General features: G+C 42.3%; 1 protein-coding gene across 1 annotated transcript in view; it reads left to right on the forward strand.

The window, feature by feature from the left end:
- Positions 1–3,047: 3,047 nt before the first annotated feature.
- Positions 3,048–20,368, forward strand: part of LOC119660387 (relaxin receptor 1) — a 93,962-nt gene continuing 76,641 nt past the window's right edge. The window contains exon 1 of the mRNA XM_038068911.1: positions 3,048–3,519. Within this exon, the coding sequence (XP_037924839.1) occupies positions 3,432–3,519 (88 nt within the window). The 5' untranslated portion in view covers positions 3,048–3,431. The remainder of the gene's footprint in view (positions 3,520–20,368) is intronic.

Below are 20,368 nucleotides of genomic sequence, written 5' to 3' on the forward strand. Positions count from 1 at the left end.
TTGGCGTGGGGGGTGTTCTCGAATACACACAGTGTATCCAAGTCGTATGGTTTCTCAAGTTTCGCCAGTGTATTCCAGGCGGAAGTACTGGCGATATTGGAAGTCTGTCGATGGCTAAAGTTAGATTCGAGCTCCAAGCGCAATATAGCCATTCTGGCCGGCAGCCAAGCGGCCATCAAGGCCTTGTACTCAGCGACGACATCTTCCAGGCTGGTGGGCATGGCAGAGACGCGCTGAACCGTCTGGGCGGCATGCTAAAGGTCACTCTCCTCTGGGTTCCCGGACATAGGAACATAAAGGGGAATGAGCGGGCTGACGGATTGGCCAGGCAAGGCTCTGCTCTTGGTAGTCCTTTGGCGAATACAGTCTGTGTTCCGCTGGCGGCTGTCGAGGGCCGAGTCTACTCGCATTACATAGCAGCTGCGGGCCTAAGATAGCGAAGGCTTACGAGCTGTGTCAAGTCAAGGAGAATTTGGCCTGCTTTTAACATAGCCCGATCACGAGAGCTCCTGTGCCAGGCGCGTGCAAATGCATTCAAGATTACGGCGGTCTACACGGGGCACTGGGCGCTAGCCTCGGCATACCCTACAATTCGCATTGTTCGAAGCTGCGGAGAAGGAAGGGGAACCCTCATGCACTTTCCCGGCGATTGCCCGTTTCTGTCTAGAGTCAGGCTGCGGACACTGGGTAAACCATTCTTTGGGGACGTCAGAGAAATTTGTAGCTGCAGGATGGGAGAGCTGCTTTCTTCCGTAAATGCTACGGGCTGGTTCTGAACATCCGAGCTGGCTGGACTCTGCCTCCCTGCTCCCATAACAACAGTCACAGTCGTAGGAGTTTGTGGCATCAAAACGGCGCACCAAAGCGCTAATTGGGCTTCCCTACTTACCTACCTCGTAACCTACATAACGACGAAATCTATATGCGATACCATGACCGTCAGGCTGTGGATAAAATCCGGTTCAATATGTTCGGGTGGGCGGGTCACTTAATCCGTATGGAAGAGGATGATCCACTCCCGAAAATCTATAAGGGATCGATGGTAGAAAAAGAAGACGAGGCAGACCCTGCCTGAGATGGAACGATGGCGTAGGTCAGGACGCCAAACAGCTTTTAGGGATATAAAATTGGTGGACCTCGGCGCGAAACCGCGGTATCTGGAGTTCCTTATTAAGGCAAGCTTAGACCGGGTTGATGCATAGTTGATGATGATGAAAATTTTGACGAAAACGACAAGAATGAAAGTGATTGCTTTATGACAACTTGGGGTTAGTGTTAGTCAGAAAAATGCCACTGGACTCACAAAATCATATGGGATATCCGGAAATGGATCGAGCGACCCCACGGCGAAGTAGGTTTCGATCTAACTCAATTCTTGAGCGGACACGGAGGCTATCGCGCATATCTGTGTCGATTTGGACGTGATGATTCGCCATATTGGCCAAAGTGCCCAAATATTGCAAAGGACGCAGAACACGTCTTTTTTCATTGGCCCAAATTCGAAGCCCAAAGGGCTACAACCGGGAAGCACTTTACACTCGAAAATATAATGGAACTTATGGTGAAAGCAAAGGGGATATGGACCGAAGTAGAAAAAGTGATTGCAGCCATCGGAAAGAAGCTTAGGCAGGAAGAAGTCATCCAAAAGAATGAACGCGAGAGAAACACGAATATTAACATGAGCGCAGACTAAATTCTAATTCAGCCCCGCGACGTAATACCAAATGGAGGGGGGAGTGGAAAGAGAAGGAGGTAGTTTTAGTGGGTAAGAGTCCCGCATAACCGTGTTGCAGGAGCCTGCGGTAGTTTTTGAAGCTTTCATTCCATCGGCAAAAAAAGACAGGCAGACAGACAGATATTGATTAAAAAAGAAACGAAAAGCATCTCTAAAAACTTTGAGCACGTTTTTTTTCCTGGAACTATTGGTTCAATTAGAAACTTTTCATTTGAAATCGGATGAAGTGGTATTCCACAACTGGCGTTTCTGGTGATCGACGCATCAACAAACGTCTCAAATCCAAAAATTAGTGTCGTTAGTCCTGCCGCGCTATATGGTTCTGAGTGTTGGCTGACTATAAACAAGATTAAAGAGAGTTTTGCGATAATGGTGCCATGATAACCTCCGAAATGAAGATATCCGTGATCTATATGGGGTTGCACTTAATTCGCCCAAACGAAAACTCATTTGCCATGATTGATCTGAATATCGAAATCGATGGGAAACGACCGAAAGGCCGGTTGAAACAATGGTAGGTTGATACGCTGGACGCTGATTTGAAAGCCTCGCGACTACATCCAGATCAGAAATTTGACAGAGCAAAATAGCGCGATCAAGATGAGAACCCATTCAGAAGCGGAATGGGGCAAAGATTGAAGAAGAAGAGGAAGGATAGTGGTCGTATCTTATTTCACAACTAGTTCTTAGAGAAGAACGTCTGCTGCGGTGGTCTCCACTCGTTCAAGTGATACTCCCTGCTCTGTACTACTTTTATTGCAATGAAGGTTTTTTTTAAACGTCCTTATCAATGGAGGCGTTCCTAAATGGTACCTAATGGCGATGTTAATGTGAAGAGTAATATGTTAAATATCGAAAAAATATACATTATTGATATGTCAATATACAGATACATTCGAACTGCTAATAGCAGAATTTATGTACGTACTTGTCGCAGATATAGTACGCTCTTGGTCCACCCTACTTTGAATATATTGAATAGGAGCTAATATGCATCCAAACACTTTTTCACTTATCACTTTTCGCATAATCACGCTATTTTACATTCTTTTCAAAGGAAGCGTGAATACTTGTGGTGTCTTTCTTGAGATGGGCTCCAGGCACAGAGCGCGAAGTTATCTGCTTGGTGTTCATCTTGCAGTGCTTGATCCTTGTCCTTGCGTTCTGTAACATGTAACACTGCTCATCGTTGCTGACGTAGCTCCCTTTATAAGAGCCTTGTTGGAGGTATCCTTCGCTTCAGTTGGATGCTGAACATAGTCCTGAATGGTTCAGACGCTGGAGAAATCACATCCTCCGTCGTTTCGCTCCTACCAAGAAAGCATTGTTTTTTACGACAATAACGTGTGGGAATTTGAAGTGATTTCGCGGTTTGACAACAGTGAATAGTGGTGGTCGGTGGAGTATGGTGTTAGTAGTGCTCCTCGTCTACCACGGATAACAAAAAGAAAAGTGAAAGTTTGAAGTGTGTAACAGAATAACGGTCGGTAGTGGAGAAAGTGGTGTTTTGTGTCCTCCTTTCAGTTAGTTTGCCTTACAAGATGTTTTGTGGTCAAAGCTGAGGCTTAGTGTTGTGAGAATGTGAGACTTTTGGGGAAGGATATTGTGATGCTGTGTTGCTCTTTTATCACTCCTCAGATTGGAAGGTTGGATAAAGTAACGTCTGTGCTCGTGTTTCGCTGTGTTTCGCGCCAAAATGAGTTTCAAGCGGAGCATCCTAATCGGAGGACTTCTCGTGTCGATAGTACTGCTAGTATCAGGATTAACATTCTATATGAGTCTGGGTACGTATCCTTTGGTCTTCTACTCTACCTCTGAAACCGACGCTCCTTGTTTAGATTATTTCGCTCCGCTAGTTGGAACGTGTAAGACTATCTGGAGTATTTAGCTCGAATCATTGAGCAATATCGATACTTTACTTTAAGTAATTTGCGTGTGGTCAGGATCTAGGGTAATGTGTGTTGTGCAGGCGGTACAATCTCTTTAATGGCTTTTATTACCACAAATTGGAAACTATTTGGAGGATAGATTACAGATGTGTAGTTGATTGTAAGGAGGTAGATAGCCGAGCTCTTGGTAAGGACATTTTTCAAAGTCAAGTTTTATCTATGTAGATCCAAGTTTTATATCCCTTTGTGAAGAAGGATGAATGTTTGTCGTTTTGGTATTCGACCTTTGTTCATAAAAATTCCTCTTGTACGTTTCTGTCTCTCCATGTGTGGTATGACGATGGATTGAGTGGAATATATTACAACGGAATGGGCATTAACAGACAGATCATTAATCACACAACATACATAGCTCTCCTGATTTCTTCGTGTAAAACTACAATGAAGATGTTTTCGATGGAATCCGTTCTCTGGGAAATTGAGATTTGGACTTAGAAAGCTGTTCTGGATTCAGGATTGGTAGAAAGCATGTTTCCCAACTCAAGGAGGACATGTATTACCTGTCTGCCGGTGAGAATATAGTTCGGGGATGCTTAAAATTCAGTCGGCGAAATCGAAGACTAGCTATTGCGAAAATGAATAAGAAAGAACTGAGACGCCGGCATTTTTTATGTAGATGTTTGTCTGTGACGGGAAAGTTGGCCTTTGGGAAAATCAATGCATTTTTTCCTTGTTAACTTCCGTTCTGATGTAGCACGTAGTGGTTTTATTCTGAGATTCGAGTCTTTCTGTTCCGAATTCTAAATGTGATTTATGCTCTGAAGATATATTATGTGAAATTAAGTAGGCGTAAGTAGCTCGTTTGGATCTACGTGTGAGAAATTGATGCAAATGTCCTTGATTTCCTTCAAGACGTAGTAAACATATTTATTCGTAAAGAAGTGATGCTGACAAAGTGTTATGCATAGAAAAAAGTGCAAAAATTTATGATCAAGTTGCTGAAAAATGACTTGATTTGAAAATTCAATTTGATTGGATTAAGGAATTTCATTTATTTTTCTGTGTTGATTGAGAATTCTTTGGAGAAACAGTAAATATTTAGTGTTAATACAAACGTCTAATTGTAATTTGGTAACTCAAAATTTGATGCTTTTTTTGGTTAGAGACCCTTTTTGATATTTTCTTTGAAAAATGTTCCTATGTTTTTTGGTACATCTCAGCAGCCCACTTTTAGTGGTTTAACGTACTGAGATGGAGAATATTCTCGATTGTAGAGAATAACTAACTAATAACCTGGTTTCCAAGCAGAAATAGGAGTCGTTTTTGCAACCAATAGGATTGAAGTGAGTTGTCATTGCTACTGACGATCAAAGCATTTTCAAGAATGATTTACTAGAAAAGCGTTGATCGTCGGGATTTCGCAAAAAAAGATTTGTTTTAAGATAAATTCCTCACTGTCTTCTTTCTTCTTTTCTTCAGCCTTTGTCCTGTTCACAAGCGGGGTTGTGGAACACATTTCAAGGCCCAGATCCAATTGAATTGTTGTTATATTATTTTGGTTGCTCATCATCCATTTCGATATTTAGACCAATCTTGGCGAGTGAATTCTCGTTAGCACGAAGTACGTGACCATACCATCGAAAACGACTTTCTCGCAGTTTTTCCATGATCGGTGCAACCCCATATCGAACACGGATATTCTTAATTCAGATGTGATCAAAACGTGTCGCCTCCATTATCGCAAGACGCCGTTCATTTAGTGTCTTAGTCTTTTAAAGTCAACTAATACTCAGAACCACAGAAGGCTACAGGGCGGAGAACATTGCGGTGAATTTTAGATTTAAGACTTTCGTTGATACGCCTCTTCATCAAGTTTGGGCTACTACATGAAGCAATTTTATAAGGCAGTTCTTCACTGGCTTATAACATTCACCCGAGATATTTAAATCGTTCAGTTCTGAGTAGGTCAGTGCGACTGACAGTGATTGCGCCTGTTTCATGGGGATCGGTCGTCAAAAATTCAATTTTATTCAGATCCAAACCGAGACCGTGTTGCATGAGACGATCATTCCATTTTTGGACAAGTTGCTTGAGATCATTTTTACTATTAGACGCTTAGTAAACATCATCTGTATAAAGCAGTGTATAGGGCGCGGGTCGTTGGATGTCGTGTGTGACAGTATCCATAACCAGAACAAAGAGCAGTGGTAAGAGGGTCCTTTTTTGATGAACACTGATAGAGACACGAAGCGGTTTTGGTATACCCGCCACACCTCGAACTTTACTTTTCAGATTGTGGTAGAGCAATTGAACCCAGCGCATGAGTTCTTCTAGCGCTAAGTGTTGTCGTAGAGCATACCAGATGAATTCGTGTGATACACGGGCAAACGCTTTCTTTAAGATCCAGAAATACAATGTAAAGAGGGCAATGATTCTCACGGTGTTTCTCCATGAGTACCCGCGCAGCGTGTATTGCGTCAGTAGTTCCGCAGTTTTTGACAAATCCGGCTTGATTCACGGTTATTTCAACGATTTCGCAAATAGGGTTGTCAAGAATGCGTTCAAAAATCTTGATAGTATGGGAAAGTAACCGGATTGGACGGTAATTTGAACATTCTGCTGGACTACCTCTCTTTTTCCACATTGGAACAGTGGTACTTTCTTGCCAGTCAGATGGTGTTCTTCCTTCCTAAATAACCCGGTTAAAGAATTCACTGAGCCACAGTATTGGGTCCTAGCTCTCCGCTTTCCAGAGCTCCGTTGCGGTGTCGTCAGGTCCTGTGGCTTTCTCCGATTGGTGGAACTGGTCCAAATGTCGGCAATGATTGTGGAAGTGGAGGATGAGCAAATTCTTCAATTGAAATCTGCTCGAAGTATTCTCGTCATCTATCAGTTGCGGCTCGATGGTTGATAAGCAAAGTACCGTCCTTGTCATTAACGCAACAGAAGTGTTCCATATCTTATCTTAGCAAATCAATACAGATCTCTCTCGCCATCCCTAGTGCCCAATTTATCGTACAGATTTTTGTGATGGTCCGCTCGGGTGACAGCGACTGCTATTTTTGCTTTGCATTTTTATAAATTTGCCAATTGGTTAACGTTTTATCGACGAGGGACTTATGATAGCGATGCTCGTGTGATGGTCTCATAAGGCGCGACTTCGCTGCTGTAGGAAGTAGTGTACCCATGCGGCACATGGCAATACCGAATCCCTTACCTCCAGGAGAAATTTTTATTTTCCCTTTTTCCCCTGGTTTCAGCATTTTGTGTTTTTTTACTGAGATATAGTGTGTGTGTGTGTGTTTGAGGATAAACTTTTCAGTATGTTTGTTTGGTTCTAACAGGAAAGTTTTGTGTATCTAGCAGCATTAAGAGTTCGAACGGTTTCTACATTACTGGACGATTTTTGAAGTGATCAAAGTACTACACAATGTCCTCAATGCAGTTTGATTATCGCTACAGATTGCGATGCGCCTGCTCTTCAACTGCTCGTCAATCATCCAGATTGCCGCCCTTAAGATCGCATACACTTGAGCCTTAAAGACTGTTATGTATTGTCCCAAAGGAAAAGCCCACTTTTCGTTTTTATTCGAGAGGTAAACTCCTGCTCCAGATTCATTTTCTGTTTTTGAGCCATCGGTGTAGAAGACGTCAGTATATCCTGACACGCATTCTTCTGGTTCGTCCCAGTTGTCTCTTCGTTTCAAGATAACATCATATCTTCTACCAAACAGATGTATGGGGATCTGAGAATCGGAAGGCATTGCGAAAACTAGATTCCTTTCTCCCAATGACAATTCCAATGCTCTGTGCCCCCCATCCCATTCCAGACGGGACCACTTTCAACCAAATTGGCCACAAGCTGATCGAACGCCACCACCTCTCAGCTTTGATGAATATCAGAATATATAGGGGGGCCAATATAGACTCGCATCAATATCTCGTTGGCATGGTGTTCCGAGCTCGAATAACAACACCACCCAGAATATTCTCTGACAATCAGGTGAGAGTTAACACTGAAGCTATACACAACATAGCCCTCCGCCACACCTATGAGAGGGAAATGGATGCCCCAATAACCGCGTCAATAGAGATCCTGGAGATGAAGCATCAACAAATGATCTACGCAACCACCTGAAGAACGTTATCATAAATACGGCCACAAACATACTTGGTCCCAGCCGCAAAAAGGGTCGGAACGGTTGGTTTGACGATGAATGTAAGCTAGCAATGGAACGAAAGAATTCCGCATACCGAGTAATGTTGCATGCTCAAAGAACGCGGGCATGCGTGGAGACTTATCACGAACTCCGTCGACTTCACAGACGGAAAAAGGAAGCCTGAGCGAAGGAACAGGTCTGTGAACTCGATAAGTATAGGGAGCAGCACATCAGGCATGGAAGGCAGAAGTTTTACCACCAAGTCAGCAGCATGAAGTCTTACACACCTCAATTTTCATCCTGCCGAGACAAAGAGGGAAATCTAATTTCCGACAGAATGGGCATATTGGGGCGATGGGTTGAGTACTTTGAAGAACTACTGAACAACCAGAACATCGACGAGTAAGAGGTCCCACCAGCTGAAGACGACGGACAAATACTGCCGCCAACAAGTATAGAAGAAGCAATCCGTGCATCGGCTCATCGGCTTAAAAATCATAAGCTACCAGGAGCCGATAAAATTACAGCCGAATTGGTTAAGTATGGAGGTGACCAATTACACCAAGTGTTTCATCAACTTGTGTTGAAGGTATGGGACAGCGCATCAATACCTGACGATTGGCAAAGAGGCATTATCTGTCTCATAGGAAGATATCACACAGTGCAGCAATTATTGAGGTATAACGTTGCTGAGTACCATCTATAAGATATTCTCCTCTACCTTGCTAGCCCGCCGTCCGGATCGAGCCGGTGGCGCAAGATATTGGGCTGCAAATCAATGAAGGCAAGACAAAATATATAGTGGAAACTTCAGCACCGAAAACCAACCAACCAACAACATCAAACCGCACTGGTGAAACGAGAAGAATAAAGATAGGAGACTACAACTTTGAGACCGTTGATAATTTCTCCTATCTAGGACCGAAAATCATAACCGATAACAGCTATGACGATGAAATCCGTGCACGGTTGTTGACAGCCAACCGAACCTAAGAAGAAAAAATTGTCGTCACTTAATCCGTGTGCGTGAGCATGATCCTGCCCGAAAAGTCTATAAAGGAAATATCTATGGTAGAAAAAGGAGCTAAGGCAGACCCTGCCTGAAATGACAGACAGCTTTTAGGGAAATCGAATTGGTGGACCTCGGCGCAAGACCGGGGTGTCTGGAGTTCCTTACTAAGGCTGGCCTAGACCGGATACTGGTTGTTGTGCCGTTGATGATGATGATGATGATTCAGAGCTGCACCGTATGTGGTGCTCATGGCACCGGTAATACCCAGACACACAGTTCTTTGCAGCACCCCTCATCACTGGAAGGCAAACACCATTCAATTTCCTCCTTTTTGTAAATAATACTATTGTGATATGAGTAGTAGATATAGTATGGAGTAAATTATCCTGCTCCCTTATCTAAAAATATTATAAAATGGTGGAGTTTAGGAAAGACTATTGTTTGATTTCAAATTTGTTTTTTCCAACCCCTTAACTTCACTTCAAAACTGACCTCAAAACTAGACAGGTGCAGGACCAACAATACATCCTCGTAAATTATTTATAGATATATGTCTCCTCATTGTGCCCATTTCTAGAATTACTTTATCTGTATATAACCGATGTATCTACGATAACGCTTGTAGATTCATCACAGCCATATTACTGGCCATAATATCCGGCCCCTATTTCGGTAAGCACATCAACAGCCTTATTTTAACAGTCCACGGTAATTGGTTTCCTTAAGCTTTACGATGATGCCCGGATCGGCTTTCAATTGACCGTAAAAAAGGGAATAACTTCCTTATATATATCTGCTTTGATTGTTTCTAAATCATACTCCAGGGGAAAAAAATCGGTCAATTGCCCAAGGTGAAATGACTGCCTTTTTATCCTCCCTGGGAAAGTGTTTTTCGTCACTTGTGAACAACGATTTTCCTCTGGCTTTCAATATGCTCGTTTCGGCGTTTCTTTTAATTTAATGAATCAATTTGTTTTCAATTATGGCAAATTGTAGCCTCCTTAAATGGAGTGAATTTCTTTGAGTTATTTCTTTTTTACAATGCTCAAATGTTACATTGTCTAGATTTATTCCTTCCCAGATACGACTCTCTCATCTGTTCCTAACGTTCAGAAATCTAGAGTAGAACCAGTTTCACTATATCGACAGGGAGGGTGTGCTTCTTGGGGCGTAACAAAAACGTCGAATAAGGAAAGAATCATGTCAAAATTATGCAAAATAAGGCTTTAAATTTCTAGAAGTTCTGTCGGGGTAATCAGCTATGGAGACCTACTTTATTTCGATTTGTAATTTGGTCCTTTGGTCTGTTACTGCTAGCTTCCACAGCTCGCCCCGTCAGCTGAGAAAAAGAATCGTCGCAGTGTATGAAGCACGCATGGCACCCTGTGGATATCCGCCTTTGAAAAAAAGGTTCCTTTGAGATTGTAAAAAATTTTCCGAACAGTAAAAACAAAGAGAAATCCTAAGACATTATCCTGAATTTTATGGGTTGAATTACAGCCCCATCGATTAGAACTTTACGTTCAAGACCCCAAGCAGTCATTCCACCCTAACGTGACTAAATATGAAGCGAGAAAGGAGACTATCATATATCCACGAACATCAAAACTATAAATGCATTTTGCATTAGGATTTTTCCTTATCATTTGGTATTCTCCGATGTTATCCTTGGCCGCAGTAACTTTCTACGAGGATGAGACAATGTATTCTGAGTGAGATATCATCTTCCCGGGATGGCGATAAAAGCTTGTTGTAGTCCTGGGGTGGGCTAACAGCAATTTGGCAAATATCAACATGACGAGGGATAACCTAGCTCCCGATTCTATCCTTGGGCATGGGATGAATTCCCATTGAGAACCGTTAAAAGCCAGGCAAAAATAGGAGCGCTGGCTTGGGAAATCGGGTAAGGAACCAAATTGTAAGAGTCCTGGAGTGAAAGGATTTGATGTGTAGTGTGATGTCGTATTTATTTTTAATTTCCGACCAGTCCATATGTTGTCGGTACATATTTGACGTGCACTAGATTACGTCGAGTTTGACTCCTTTGGCGGTCACTAACCTCCTAGGTGGTTCGATGGGCCACTGTCATCAGAATGCTTTACATAGTTTGCATTATTGATGACTTCCATCAATTACTTGTGAAAGAAAGAAGATAGATTTCGTGTGGTGAATTTCCTGGGGTGGAGATTTAGTGGTTGACAAACTGGAAACTTGCACGAAATTTTAATAATTGATTGTGGAATGCTGGTTAGCAAATGGTTGCTGTCCGGGGGAGATTTTAGAAATTCACGATGGTAAACTGAAATTAGGGTAGGATACATCATAATTACTTTAAGTTACGGCAGTTAGTTTTCGTTGTCTACGCTAAGGAGGATGTGGTATGATTTAAATCCTGAGATTATTTATGATGGCCGAAAGTCTGCTCCTTGGTAGTCCTCAGCGTGTTTCGCTTGAATCATCCCTTAATTGAAAACATGTTGTTTTTTTTTTTTTTTTGGGGAATTTCTATTCAAGTTGAATTGTAATTCGTAAGAGGTAAATAAATAAGAATGAAATATCATATTTCTAATAAAACGCTCAAACAAGTGATGATCGCAGTGGATCCAAGGAAGGCCTGGAAGCATACATTTAATCAATTAGGAACAATGGTGTACCCCTTGAAGGTTATGATATCTAATCAAAAATCTGAGAATTTCACTTGGCCTCAAAAATCCACTCGGAATGGTGAACGTTGCAACTGAAAAACAAAGCGAGGTTGAATTTGACCCTTGTCCAATTTTGACCCAACTTTATTGTATTGATGAATGGGTATAAGACATGACAACTGCAACCGGACTGCAGTAATGCTGATGGTTAACAAAATTCGAAATCCTCGAAAGGGTCTAAATAATATGGAAACAGTTCTATTTTCCAAAGTGAGCTATTTATGTCGGAAATAGTCTCGAAAAAATTATTTTTGATTCTAAGTGCTTACCGTTCTCTGGTTGGAGTTGGGACATATAAAACCAATAACAATGATAATACCGCCGTAGCCGATCCCAAGTCCGGTTGTGAAAGGAGGTTGAATAGGTAGCTTCAATCTGAATGGCTGTATGCCACTGCAGCGTCTCAGGGGTATGTGAGAAAAGTGCAGGAACTTTGTAGATTACTCACTGAGGAAGCTACCACCACACCTGGAAGTTAGGGGTAAAATGCAAACCTGAAAATGAGGGGAAGGGAAAATTCGAGGTCCAGTACGGATAACCGGCGGGAGTCATCTGATTTGGTAACTGGAGCGGGCTTCCGTAATGGAGAATACGGCGTCGAAACTGCTAATCGTGGCGCGGTTCAACATCTAGGGGCCACGATGCTCAGGACCATTGCTCCGCTTGCTGTTGCTGTTTCGTCACAACCTGTCGTGGCCACTTCAGCAGGTTCTCGTAAGCAGCGGATGAAATGGACTGAGGAAATGAACCTCGTCATCATCCGTTCCTACTACGAAATAACGGCGGGGCATGCAGAAAATCTTACCGGACCTTATTGCACTAGAGATTCGCCGAGCGTTTCCCGCAATTCGTGCTTTATAAATCGCAGCGACACAATCCCGGCCATCATCAGGGAGCGTATTCAACTTGAGGACATCGCGGAAACTGGTGACCAAGAGTCGATGGGGGGAGAGGCGGCGGCATCAAGAACACCTCACCGCAGTGCAGGCAACTGTTTCAGTACTCGCCGAAGCACTCTTCTCCACCGTCTAGTTGAAGTTTCCGCTGAGGTTCGGGACGAATTCCAAAGAGCGTGTATAGAATTTTCAGAAATGGATATTTTTATAGACCAGGTATTCCCAGGCTCTTTGCATTTGCAGCCAATCCGAGAATTCTATTTCAAATCATATATATATGTGATATTGTATATGATATTGCATCTCGGCTGTCTGCTGATATGTCGCTGCTGCAACTACAATCACTTGTGTATTGTGGTGCAGTTTCAGCTGTCAGATTGCACGGTCAGAAGATTCGCTCTCGCGGTATTGGTTTGAGTGGCGATGCCAGCAGATGAGTGAAGAATGAAGTGCAGAGGGTTTACAGGAACTATGCTACCTCCAGTGAGATACCCGTAATTGAAAGTCTGTCGTACGCAGTCGGTTATGGCGGTATGGGAAAGTCACTTCAGACGTGTCCAGAGTGCAATATACGCGAGGAACCAGCGGAACTTTTTCAGATCACTCAACGAATACTAAAAGAGCGTCCAGACAGTGCAGTTTTCCGTGACGGAAGCGAAAGGATATTGGGGTGAATTATCGTCGAAGCCATATGCCTGGCATGAACTTTGCGGATGTTACCGAAGAAGATGTTCTGTGATCCATAAATAGTTCGAAAAACTGGAGGGATCAATGTCTGGATCGGATGCAGAAATTCTGGTACAAAAAGTTCACCAGTATACATGTTCAGTTGGCATACAACATAAATCAGGTCATGAACCTGCCGGAAAAATTTACACTTTCCTTACTCCGGGGTCCTACCTTATCTCTAAGAAGGACACGGTACAGAATCCGCCGACACAAGACCGATTACTTGCTTACCAACCCTCTACAACTCACAACGCCCATTATTAGTGGAAGGGTCAATGCGCACCTCGAGACCAATAACAGTCAATTCATTCTCGACTCGGTATTTGTAGGAAGCGCAATTGGAGGCCGAAGAAACCTCTTTTCTTGCTATATCGATTATGCCAAGGCTTTTGACAGCGTCCCATTCACTTGGCTAATCGATATCCTTCATCTGGTTCGGAATGATTCGAAACATCCTATCAGTACGTTCATCTGAGGGTACTAATACCTCAGAACCTATCCATATACGAAGGGGCATTTTTCAGGGGGGATCGGGCATGGTTTTGGAATAAAATATGGCCTACGTGCTAAGTGCGAGTTGATATACTTGATGTACTTAGATGACATCAAGTTGTGTGCTGGTACTGACCCCCTTAGAAGTCTGTCGCGAATAGTGGACATGTTTAGCCGTCATATTCGAATGGAATTTTGATTAGACAAGTGTCGAATCCAAGCCATCCATAAAGGTCATCATGAGCCGCATGCCGGACATAGCATTGGTGACCTCCACATCGAAGCTATGACCGAGATAGACTTCTACAAGTACCTACGAATTCTGCATGGAAATGCCCAGTGACGGATATGGACTACCATATCTGAATTCCGAATGCATGATCCAAACTGTGGAGCGGATGAGCCTGCCTCGTGACATTGGACATTGTGGGCTATCTCCACTTAACTTGAAGGATCGGTTTTTCGATCCTCTGAGTGGGCTAAATTCAGACAAAGAGTGGATCGATGAAATGAAGTCGAAGACAATGGGGGTGATTTCCCTGGTCACGTAGAACGGCCCCGTGAAGCCAGTTGGTAGACTGTGCCAATAACGTCAGCGATGTTGATAAGTTTGATTTTGGTTGGTGTGACTGCTATTAGATTATGTGTGCGTATTATTTTATGATCATGTGTTTACATTTCGGCCTGGTGTGGTATCACATTGATTTAGTAGCTGATGGAAGGGGATGTTGTTTCGGTTTCGTTTATGTCCAAAAAGTTGTTTCCAGGGTATGATTCAATAAACTGATGTATGCTGTGTGCTGTTAGATATCAACATTTGAGCCTTCAATGAAAGATGCCTGCTTAATTATATTCTCATGTTTCATGCCATTAGAAAGGTTAGCCAGATATTTCAGTTCTTTGAAGAGGGATTGCCGTGGGCGAAATTGCTGGAGTTTGATCGCAGTTGTCAGTGGTTGAGGTCCCTATCCTTGCCACGAAGACATTGTTGAGGGTGTGGTTGGTGACAAGGCGGTTAACTAATTTGATGGTCTCTGATTTAAGCTCTACCGTGGAGAACCAAGGCTTGGTTGGAGTTCGTGGAGATCTCGATTGCACGGGTTGATAATTGATGGCGGCTAACTCAGCAGTGGGGATCGAAGCTTCACGGAGATTGAAAAGTATGTGACTAATACGATTTCCTGATACCACCCACGATGAAACCAACAGGACTAGTGCCAGGCACTCAGGCTACGTTGCCAGGAACACACTTTCGTTATTGGCCAGACGGCCAAACGTTTATTTATCAAAATAGTATCTTTATCGTATAACAGTTAAGCTGTTGCAAACACATTGGTGTCGAAACCTTTCCGAGCAGGCTGAACAGGTGCTACAAGATTTTCCAAAGGGCGATATAAACACAAACTCACGCAATATTACCTGCTTCTACAAGCAATAGTATGGCCCATATTGCTCTAGAAATAGAGTCGGTAGCATCTCTGACGTCCCACTATTAGTTGTGCCCGAAGGGCTCAGAAGACAGCAAATTGGTCTGACTACAGTGTGGGTTTCGTCGCAACGAGGATTGAAAAGTAAACGTTTTCCAAATATAGAAACAAGTCGGAATATCGGAATCTGGAGCTTCAGGTAGAAAGTTTATGCAGTTATTTTGTGAAGAACTAACTAACAATTAAGATTTCAAAACATTTGTTTCCAAACTTTAAGATATATTTACATATTAAAGATAGAAATTGTGCTCATCCCAAACAAACAAACATTGCCTGTACCTCACACTGACGCATACAAATATGAAAGCAATGAATCAAAAGCATCTCAATATTTCCTCCTTAGTCCTCCTGAGTTATACATATGTGCGTAAATTGAATACCATTGGTATTGACTTCTATTCATCTTAATAAGATACTACCCGCAAATTTTAATTCATATGCAAATATATGTATGTATGTCTGTCTCTAATAAATGATACTGATACCGACAAATTGCTAAATAATTAAAAAAGGTTAAAAAAGGAAAAGTAAGATGTTCCTTTGTGACCCGTCGCTCATACGAGTCCATTTCATTTGATGAAGACACATACACTATAACTTTGTTAATAATAGATGGATTTACTTCAAACTTTTCAGAATGACGTTTTGTTTTATCAGTTATATTTATGCCAATTTTGTACTTCTAGGATGAACTTAAGGGGGTTTCTAGGTTGATTTCTAAAATATAGTAACATACTATTAGTGACTTTATTTGAGCAGATATCCAAATGGGATGTATTTTGAGGCTTAGATTATAGATGTAGCATTGCGATTCTTTTTTTGATTTTCCGGTTGGAGGAGTTCTGAGAACGAGACCTGTTTCACTTTTTAGTTCCCACATTTTAAGACCTCATTCCCCTATGTTTCAACCAATATCAGAAATAAGACCATTTTCGAAAAGTAATAGCTCTTTCATTTGATATCCAGCATGACCATATTCTGTGAAAAAATTTTACACTGCCCCCCTTTTGCATGTATAGAGAGCCCCCTTGAAACTAAACACAAAATGGCGCCACATGTTAATGGAGGAAGAAGAGAAAGGAATTCACAGACCATACTTTCCGCCAAATTTCGTGACAATCGGTTTAGCCGTTTTCGGGTCAATTGGGGGTGACAGATACACAGACGGACAGATAGACATTGAATCGATTTTTAACTTTAAAGGCAACAGCGCTGCCTGTGGAGCTAGCTGTTGATAGTGGAAGCTGCAGCATATTCTTGCCTGGATTTGATTAAGCTCCTATAAAGCATTAAGCTTTTGTTGGGATGGAGTCCACTTTTAATATTGGATACTGTTCGCAGAACGTTGGTTGGTTGGCTGATGCATTTGTAAAGATATCGTCAAAATGAAGTTTAATAGTGAGGGAGCTTGTTATCGTTCTGCCAAGGAATTTGATATGACTGGTATGTGAGATCAGCTAATCTGATGGTCCAAAACAGCGGCTTCCACTTATAATCAACACGTTTGGAATAGAAATGGCTGACTTACTTTTTTGTTTGTTGAAAAGAAAAACTACCCAATTAGGGCCAGCGACACTAACTAACAGAAAGTAAGCAGTAACAAGTCTGAAGTTGATAATTTATGTGTAAAAACCACATGTTGACTGCCGCTATCAGATGTGGAACTACAAAAAAGGAAATATAACACTGGAAATTATAAGCACTCCACTATAAACTTGTCAAAGCAAAGCAAAAGAAGAAACACCACGATCTGTACACAAAGGCGGCTGCATGACGATGTTCACCGCTTTGTGGGGTATAGCGTGTCAACCATACCTATGCGGCATCGTTCACGGCTTCAACTCAACCAGGATTTCCGGAAACGCCTACACTCCTCCTCTACTGTTTTGAGCCAAGTGCCCTTGGGGTGACCCACACGTTGGCCACGTTGTGGGAATGGCATGCATGTTACCTATCCATTGTCACTTTTGCCTTCCGAATGACGCTTTCTAGTGACAGTGGGGAGTTCTTTCCATGCGCTGCTCCCATAAAGCAACACAGGAGGAACATTAGCACTGAATAGTCCACACTTAATAATATTTCGAGATAACTTCATTTCCAGATTTTAGACAAGGCATCGAAAGCGGATCTATCGCTGATAACGCGTCGTGCAACATTCAGTTCGGTGCCACGCTTCCAAGATATTCAAATTGATCAACGCCTTCGATGCTCTTCCCATTAATGCAGATAGGGAGATGCAGATTTTCAGCTGAATGATTCTGGATTTGGAAAGAGAGACAAGTACTGTTTCCAAAGTCAGAGTCATTTCAACAAGAACAAGAAGAAATAATATCGGTGACAAGATGCAGCCTTGGCAGACTCCGCTTTGCACCTCCAATTCGTATGAGATTTCACTTCGATGTATTTCATTACATTTTGCGCCATCATATGCCGCTCCGATAATAACTATTCATTTCTGAGGAATGCCCATCCTGGGTACAGTACGCCAAATATTCATGCTGTCCAAAGTCTTCTCGAAATTGATGAAGAATAGGTAAAGTGCATATCTAAACTCAGCGTACTGTTCTAAAATGATCCGTAGGGTGTTGATATGGTTAATGCAGGAGGATCCGAAGCGGAAATCAGCGGAAATGTGTTGATTAAGCTTTTAAGATGTTCTTTGATGGGTTCAGGATTATTTTTACTAATGTTTCTGCGACGGCAGAGAGCACTCAGAGTCCCCTCCAATTTTTACACTCACAACGGGTGCCCTTCTTTCGGATCTTGACTATCATCCTCTTCTTCTACTCTCTGGGAAGGTGTCAGATTACTCAGATTTTCGTACGAGTGGAAGCAGAGATCTGCAGAAACTGTAGGCGCAGCGGAAAATAATTCTGCGGGGAGACCGTCAAGTCCAGTGACTTTGCTCCGTTAGAGTGACGGCCGAAACGATTTCTCTTCTGCTTAGAGTTTCGTATGTTACGATGACTACCCATTTCATTCGCATGAGGTGGAACTTTGCAGAATGTGACACCGTTAAAACAGTGGTGAAATGTTGCTTCCACATCTTCAATTGCCTGTCATCGAGGATGAGAAGTCAACCGTTAACGACCGTCACAGGACCTCATGCAGGTTCTGTCATGATGCGAATATTATCTTCGACTTCCCGGGACTTCGCACGGTATCGGAGTTTGAGTGTGTCACACCCGCAATCACTCGCAGCGGTAAATCAATACATTTCCACGATTTCGTAGTCAACCGGATCCTATACCAAACCTTCGGGACGTGACCGGCGGTAAAATAGCATTTTTAATACCAAGTTAATGCTCATCGATATTCGCAGGCGGGTTACCCAAGATATCCGCCGTCCGATCACTGTTCGACTGATCGACGTTCAACTTGGGAGGGGAGGGGCACACTTCTACGACCCTGTGAGCGGCCGATGTTATCGCCTCTTTTGTTACGGATATCCAGAAGACAACTACCAAATCTACAGCTGATCGCAAAGTGGTGAATCTGATTGTTCACATGTCCATTTGATTTTCAAAAATCCATACGCTTGACTGTTCGACAGGACTAACTGACAATTTATTAAATGCATCTGCTTGAGTTGGTTTTCAAAACTACAGTTTTGCTAATTTGTATCCCATATATCTTATGAGGTCTTAGTCCGTATTTCTTCCCTATGACCCGTTCTGTGGCTGTGTAGTGATACGAACTTGTAACATGAACCCTAACACAAACTTCAGTAAAACTAACCAATACTTTCGAGAGGAGGATATTGAGGACAATAATAGGAGAGGACAACCATGAGTTTTACCAAATTTTGACGACACTGAAGCCTCTAAATTATTCAAGCTTCGGAAACTACAATGGGCGACATTCTAATACCTAAAAGGGTATTCGACGGGAGAACAGAAAGACGAAGTTAGCGCAACTGTTGGAGGATGCAATCGATGAATCAAGATGGTTGAAGGAAGGATATCCTGCAGGCCAAGGCCTCAAAATGGTTGTAGAGCCCTTGACGACAACGACGAGATATATGGCGGGTAGAAGCCATTAATGGAAAGTTTAAGAAGCAGATTATGTAAGGTCGAAAACCTACCAGCCTCAATAGAAGTTTAGAGTACGTACATATTTGCAGCCTCATCTGCTTTCAAGTAGGCAAGTCAAGAAAGTACGTGTACCGGAGCTCTCAAAGCCGCAACGCAATAAACATGGCAAGATACTGTGAGACCCTTAAAACATTGAGAAGTACGATTCAGTATAAAAGGAGGGGGAAAGGCATGTTGACAAAGGGAATCTGCTTGCTGCACGATACTTCCAGACCTTAAATGGCCAACGCCGTGAAGAAGTGAGTGTGTATCTACAAATGTAACCATGAATTTTTTTGAAGTTGAGTTAAATTAAGTACACTTATATTCTGGACATTGTGCGTGCTATATTTGTAACGATTGTGATGCTTTTTTAGAGCCTTTTTTCTGTTCGTGGTGTTTAGTTTAAGGTAGAACAATGGCGAGGATTTAGTGGGTTCTAACAAGTTGAGCTTGAATTTTAGTTTAGATGGGATGAACATAAATCTCTATTTTTTTTTAACTAGTCAAACCAACTAAACGTTTAACTATCTTAGATATTTTAGATCTCCAATAATACTTCGCATATTCATACTACTCCCATACTGCTTTAGTTTCCACTCAACACAACCTGACGTGCACTTTCCAACGTAATCTCCGTTAAGCAACTCCATCCTGCATCATCTTATCAACCGCATTGAGTTATTATCGTGATATTGTCTGCGGTTCAGTCGCCATCCTATCTACAAGGATAATAAAGTGTTGTGAAGCTTTTCGGCAAGATGTTTCGTCCCTTGAGAGTAAGCTTATCATTCATCCCCATGAAATCTCCTTCACTTAGTAATTCGTTCAAGCTACTTCGCGCTTCAATTCTATTAGGATGGCATGAATGAAGAGGTCCTTGTCTGCACGGAATTATAAAACGTGCAGACGTAATCGCATTGTGATTACAAGAGAAGCGTTGTCATTTGCGCGCCAAAGTTTGCTTACGAAATCATATTTTACGTCATGTGAGTATTTTTGATGAGGGATTGATTAATTATCATTTGTACAGAAAGTGAGGGTTAGTTTTTATTCTCGATTAGGAGAGTATATTTAGGGTATCTATTTACGTATTCTTAAAGGACAAGTGATTGCAGATTTGTGGATGATGAATAGAATTCTCGGGAGGTACATCTGTTAGCCATCAATGATATGCTGAAATTAGCTGA

The sequence above is a fragment of the Hermetia illucens genome, chromosome 6 (assembly GCF_905115235.1).
Source record: "Hermetia illucens chromosome 6, iHerIll2.2.curated.20191125, whole genome shotgun sequence".
Lineage (NCBI taxonomy): Eukaryota > Metazoa > Arthropoda > Insecta > Diptera > Stratiomyidae > Hermetia > Hermetia illucens.